Genomic DNA, 6730 nt, shown 5'->3' with positions numbered 1-6730 from the left:
CTCAGTTCAAGTCGTGTATGGTGCTGATGAGAAGATTCACTTATAAAATTAAACTCATGCACTATGACTTACACAGTAAGAGAACAAAAAGTTGGTAGTAAAATAGTACCTTACTGGTTCGTGCCATTACTAACGCTTTCTCTTCGTAATATTCTCTCGATTTTTTTGTTAGCTCTGTTAACTTGGCACAGGTGTTTTTTTTATCAGAGATAATCATATTTAAAACACTGTCAGACATTAGATTTGAACACCTCTCTTCACCAGAATTCAAATATTGATTCACTAGGTTATAAAAAATTAGTTCTTTCTATTAAATTCAATTCCTATTAGTATCTTTTCAATAGTAAATAGTACTATTCTTTTGAGTCATTGAACCACTGATGTGAGCAGAGATTGTGTACGAAGCAAGGTATCAGGGTAAGCATCGAACACTTTATATTTCATGTCCTGGATTCCTCATTAGCGATCTGTGCCTTTTCTCTGTTATTCTACGACGTTGATGAACATTATCCATGCATCAAATCTGGTCTGTTTCAGGTGAAATGTAATTGGAGTTCGCGCCTTCACAATTAGTATATATGTTGAATTATAGTGGAATCACATAAATGAAACTTAATTTCAAAGCAGCGAGTAAAAGTAATCATTTTCTTTGGACGTACCGTCAAAGAGCAACATGCTGGCCACCACAAAGTACAGCCTATTGGACAAGCATGTGAGAAGAAAAAATAATAATAAATCTAAAGTGTAAACTAAACGAACGTATGTTGATTTTTTTAAAAAGAATTTTTAAAACATAATTCCAACTATTTTTTACCACAAGATTGTATGCTTTATATTTTGCATGGGGTCATTTGAGTTACATGATTCGCATATTCACATATTCACATGTCGATTGATTGTTGTTGTCGATTATCATAATATTTAAACATGATAAATAAAGACGAGCCGACGTGGAGGGTTAATATTAATCACCAGAGACTTCAATATATCTTGTTATACATTCAATCTGAATTCTGAAAATTATTTTAATATCGTAAAATAATCATGAATCACAATTATAATTTTACTGGGAAAAAAAATTAAAACGATCAGATTAAAGTTGAGCTTAAATTGGTGTTAATTGAATTGAATTCCCTGAAAAGGCTGAACATATAAGGATCTCGATATACATATCCGCTGAGAGGAAAATATGGACGATAGATATTTTTCATTTTTTTTTCCCCCACAATGAAGGAAAAAGTTGGTAGGGGCACCAACAAAACGAAAGGATTACAAAGGGATACCTTTCCTATTATACCCAAATAAAACATATCAGTACAGTAGTAAAGGAATGATAAGAACCAAAAAGCAAAAGGCAAGAGAGAATGAGAAAAAAGCAAAAGCTAAATCCAACACTTTGACAAGACCACCTTTGTTAGTACTGTGTCAGCCCTCGTGAAATTATCAGTCACCCCTTCCCCACCTCATACTCATCCTCATCCTCATCTCCTTCCTCCCGCGCCTCTGCATGTTTAAACCTTAAAACCCAGATTCATAAACTAATCATATCCACGTTCCCGCGCAGATCAGTTCATAAAACCTTATCCCTTTCACACAGTCTATATATATAGATATACACACCAGTAGTGTAATAATCGTTATTTGTGTCCCATAATGATTCGTTTCATGTTTGGCAGAGAGGCATAGGGGTGGGTGTGTGGGAATGTCCTCCCCTTTCATGATTATGCACAGATTCTCATTTCTGCATGCAAAAGAGGGAGCTACATATAAAGAAAGCTTATTCCATGCCAAAAATTGGGGTTTGAAAGAGACTGGTTTTTGCATGGGTTTGGAAGGTGTGCAGGGTAGGTCCAATGATGCTCCAGTTTCCATAGCCAGAGGAGCTTTCATAACTAGGGTTACTATTTAAAGCAATGGGCGTGGCCAATGGGATCATCAATGAACTCGAACCGGACGAAGAATCACCGCCATTATTATTATTATTCCCACTTTGTTGTTGCTGCTGCTGAACAAACATGCTCGTACTGGAGGGAGTAGTGGTAGAGAGGTCCACGTTGAAGGGTAGGACAGATGTTACGGAGCCATTGGTGGAAGAAGATGGTTGGATCAAGGAAGGGTTCTTGTTGTAACCAGCGAGAACGGAGGACCAGTAATGATGATCTGAAGTGTCCTGTTTGATGGGTATGGCGAATGTGAGAGAATTGTTAGAGCTTGATGGCGGTGGTGGAGGTGGTTGGGATGCGAAAGTGACGGAGGAGTTGGCGGAGGAGAGGTCTCGGTCGTCGACGGACCGAGCTCCGTCGGGGCTCTTGGTGTGGTCGGACGGAGAAGAATCCGTCGAGTTCTTGGTCTTGCCGGAGAGTCCACCGATGGGAAGGCTACTATTCGCAATGCTCTTCACGTCGTAACGGCTCATGTCGAAGTTGGTCACCGCATTTATTCCTCTGAACTTTATGGCCGCTATATCGTACGCCTCCGCTGCTTCCTCTTGGGTGCCTATTTTGTTGAGATACCATTTAAAAAAAAAAAGGGGCAAATGTGTCATTTTCCATAGGAAGATTTGTATCTCACATGTATAAATTAATTAAATTATTAAATGAAATCTATGTGCGCGTGATATGTACACAAACTGTCACCAAGACATATGATTAGTTTGGTTTAGGTGTATCCGATACATGATATCAGATCTAATTTAGACGGTAAAAAAAAAATCTAATTTAAAATTATATATATTAATAAAAAAAGGACTCACTGAAAGTGCCAAGGTAGAGGTCTTTGTTTCCGGCGACTCTGCCTATTCTTGCCTGCCATCGGCCATGCTGGTGATGTCTGAGACAACAAAGTTGAAATTTTAATCCCACAAATACACACACACACATATTTATATGTATATGATTTTTTTTTTTGGTGACACATTGTAGTTTTCATTTGGAATCAAAAGATATGGTGCCAAAAATGGTAGATGCCAAAAAGATTTGGACTATACCTCGTCACTCCTCTATATATTGAGGCGCCTCTCGAGAATCCACTACTCCTCCTAAAATATAAATTAAAAAAATTAATATATATTTATAGAAATACATTTTTTTACCGGAATATTTATAGAAATACATTATATGCATGGAAAAAGAGGGATCCAAAGAATGAAAGAATTTACCTTCGAAGAGAAGCAACAAACTCCTGCCTTGTCATGTTCTTCATCTCTTCCAGTTCCTTCTGGTAGTTTGAAATCTAACAAAAATAGACAAAAAAAAAAATGAATAAAACAAAAAAATTGTAAATAAGCAAAAGAAAAAAAAAAAAAGAAGGGCATTGCGTGTTGGGCTTACCGGAAAGTTGGTGGTGGTGGTCGGACCCCAGTACTTGAGAGCAGCGAGATCATAAGCTCTGGCTGCCTTCTCTTCCTTATCGTAGCCACCTGCGAATATATATCACAATAATAACACAAGAAGAAACAAAAACCTCTTTTAGCAAAATCATTAGCCTTGTGTAGAATCTGAATCTAACAAATTTACTAAATAAAGCTTTTTCACAGTAGCAACATAATGACGCTTGCTTTTTTTTTTTCCCAAAAAAAAAATTGCTCACCCAAATACACTGAATCATGATCAGAATCAGGCATCGTTCGTCAGTCAGGTCCAAACCAAAAGCACCATCACAAGAAGCACCCGTCAGAATCTTCAGACTCAGAAATTTAAAATAATAATAATAAATTTTCTCTTTTCAGACGAAAGATCCTTAATCTTAATCTGATGACATAAAGCGAGTAATCAGATCCATTGAAATGGCTATTCGTTATTGGGATTTGAGAGGGAGACACATTCTTTTACTCCCATTTATTCTGGTCCCGTTTATATAGCGAACTGTGTTTGTCAAACCCAGTGTTTCCAGTCCCAGATCTAGTAGACCCGGTTCGACTCAGTTTTAAGAAACCCTAGAGGACGCGATCGTCAATTCCAACATTACCTTGTCTTCCTTTCCGACTTTGCCCTTCCCTTCTGCAACTGTTGTCCCATAGATGAGCCTCGTATCTTCCCGTCCATCTATGCCTGCACTTAAACACTTCAAGTTCATTTTCACACTAAAAACAAATTTAGTTAAACAAATAATATCGGTATGTATTTTTTCTTTTTTAGTTTTATTAGGGGGTTCTTATTATTCTTATTGGAGTTATGATAAATCGAATCCCCACCGTGTGACGCCGCGGTAGATGGAGGTGCGTTGGCCAAAGGTGTCGACGCTCTTCTTCGGGGACGGCTCAGCCGGAATCAGCTGCGTCTGTTTCTGTTGCGGCTCGGCTTGCCCTCCTGCGGGAGCGAAGCCACGAAGGAAGCTGGCGGCTATCGTCTTCAGCTCGGAATCATATATCTCGTTCTCCACCACCGTGCCCAGCGTGTTGTCGGCAGGGAACTGCGTAGGCGCAGGAGCAGTTGTGGCGGCGGCTGAGGCGGCAGCAGTTCCGCCAAGGAAGTCCTCGAACTTAGGGCCCCCAGTGAACATGGAGAGGCTGGTCGGTGCTGCTGCGACCGCACCATCCTTGGCTTCGGCAGGGGCGTCGACGGTGTGGTTACCTGAAACGTTTTTTGCAGAAATTTCAGCAAATAATAATTCACAGGAATTAATTATGGGGTGAAATAAGGAAAACAAGAGAGAGATAGAGATACCTGTGAGAGAGAGAGTGGGGGTAGGGGAAGAAGAGGTGAAGGAAGGGAAAAGAGGGAAGTGTGAGGAGGAAGATAAGGGGTTGGAGAGAGAGAAAGCGAGCCAGTTAGAGGAGGAGGAAGAGTCCATGGTGGTGGTATTGGATGATGTGTATAACTGTGAGAGACTGACTTTGGGAAGTGGGATGAACCGGAGGTATCTTCGCTTTTAGGGAGAGAACGAGCCTGAGAGAGAGAGAGCGTGTGTGGGAGAAGTTGAAGAAGGGGGACGCAGAATATGACACAGATATAGAGGCGGTCTTAAGAGAGAGGGGGAGGGAGTTCTGCTAAGTTGGTACCTGCTGAGCCTTGCACGAAGAACGAGGGTCTTCACCATGGTAACTCTAATATCATCAGCCGGACCTTAAGTGATGTTTAAACTAAATGACACACTCTTTCTATCCGTGCCATCTTCATCTAGAAGAGTTCCATCATTATAATTATAATTATAAATCACTTAATAAGACATCCCCCTCATTATGAGAAATGGAGGTAGTATTAATTAATTTTTTTATAATATAAAAAATATTATATTCAAATATCAATATAAATAAAATTGAAAATTTCTTTTATTTTCAAATAAAGTCTGTAACTTATTACCTCTCATTAGTTTTGACAAGGTGATTAGATATGATTTGCAGCAGGGATGCTATATTCCAAAATTAACAATTCAGAACAATCTCATTCTTGTTGCTATAGATATATGTTAGTGTATATCATCGATATAATATGTCACATAAAGTTACATGACATCCACATTAACAAAAGTTTACACGAGTTAGGAATAAGTCATATTGTTTCCCACTTTAATTTGTGAATGATAATATATATATTTGTGCATATATTAGTCATGGAAACAAATATTTTTATTTTATCATAACGAGACAATTCACATGTGAAATGTACTATATTACCTACTGGTCTTAATATAAAATTTAATTTGTATTTACACTACAAATTAAAACTTACATTAAAGATTAGAAGTAATAAACGAATAAATTGATATATTAATTAACTGTATTTGTCCACCTCGACGCGATGGGAGATACTGACAATGAGACGATGTTAGCGGCCTTTCCTAACGTTATGTTAAATTGCATGCCGAAAAGTAAATGCTACTTGCAGTTTATAAAAACTTTTTTTTATTTTAGTTTTAAATATAAAATTTTAATCTATTTTGTCTCTCATGTTTATTATTTTTTTAAGGTAGTTATTGTAATAATGATAGTTTTAATCAATACACTTGATTAACAAGAATATTTTTTATATCTTAGAAACGTTTATGATGTGCTAATCTCTAGATGGCATGGAAGGATAACAGGTTATTAATTACTACCTAACTTGACTTTTAATTATAATATTTCAATTCATTTTATTTATTTATTTTTTCTCAAGATAATCTACATAGTAAATGGCAATTCTGCTAATACATTTAACTAGTAAATATTTTAGGAAAGACAATATCTGTTTATTACCAATAACTAATTTAACTAATTTTTTAATTTACTCAAATCAGTCAATTAGCTCTTATATTAAAAACTGAAAGTAATAATATTTAGTATAATTAAATACTACCTCCAGTCCTTAATATAAGACTCTATTTGACTTTTATTTTGGTCCTAAATATAAGAACCCAATCCATTTTGTCTCTCATATTTATGTTTTTTTCAAGATAGTCCTTCTAGTATTGTAGTCTTAACCAATATAGTTGATTAGTAAGGATATTTTAGGAAAAGCAATACCTTTTTATTCAAATAACTAACTTAACTTCTTTCCTTAATCTCTTCAAATTAGTCAACTAGGTTTTATAATTAGGACCGGAGGTAGTAACTGGCAAGAAGTTTCTAATAAAAAAAAATTAGTTTGAAGGAAAAAAAAACGGTGAGGGTTTTGCTTTGCATGAAAGATTAGTGGGCATTTGCTTCAGAATAATGGTGTGAGTACTTGCATGCAAATCGCAAAATATACGAACTGATCAAATATACATGTGTGAATGATCAGGAGCACGGTTCAGCAAGAAGACATGTTTT

The 6730-nt window shown here is 36.8% G+C and overlaps 1 protein-coding gene across 1 annotated transcript; it reads right to left on the bottom strand.

The window, feature by feature from the left end:
• Window positions 1–1222: 1222 nt before the first annotated feature.
• Window positions 1223–4915, bottom strand: LOC114743005 (AP2-like ethylene-responsive transcription factor AIL5). The gene is made up of 9 exons (XM_028931226.1): window positions 4665–4915; window positions 4193–4571; window positions 3967–4049; window positions 3589–3597; window positions 3330–3418; window positions 3158–3231; window positions 2987–3037; window positions 2753–2829; window positions 1223–2496 (listed from the first exon to the last, which is right to left on the bottom strand). Exons 1-9 carry the CDS (start codon window positions 4789–4791, stop codon window positions 1778–1780), a joined length of 1608 nt encoding a protein of 535 aa, XP_028787059.1. The 5' UTR covers window positions 4792–4915; the 3' UTR covers window positions 1223–1777.
• Window positions 4916–6730: the final 1815 nt, after the last annotated feature.

The sequence above is a fragment of the Neltuma alba genome, unplaced genomic scaffold (assembly GCF_004799145.2).
Source record: "Neltuma alba isolate B1F8T4 unplaced genomic scaffold, ASM479914v2 tig00003911_pilon, whole genome shotgun sequence".
Classification (NCBI taxonomy): domain Eukaryota; kingdom Viridiplantae; phylum Streptophyta; class Magnoliopsida; order Fabales; family Fabaceae; genus Neltuma; species Neltuma alba.
This window is presented reverse-complemented; position numbering and strand designations above follow the sequence as displayed.

Excerpts from the sequence above, each read along its gene's own strand:
- LOC114743005 (XM_028931226.1), bottom strand. The coding sequence starts at position 4,791 with ATGGACTCTTCCTCCTCCTCTAACTGGCTCGCTTTCTCTCTCTCCAAC. Across the intron at positions 4,572-4,664 it reads CCCCACTCTCTCTCTCACAG|GTAACCACACCGTCGACGCC; the intron begins GTATCTCTATCT and ends AAAACGTTTCAG. Across the intron at positions 3,232-3,329 it reads CCACCACCACCAACTTTCCG|ATTTCAAACTACCAGAAGGA; the intron begins GTAAGCCCAACA and ends TATTTTTGTTAG.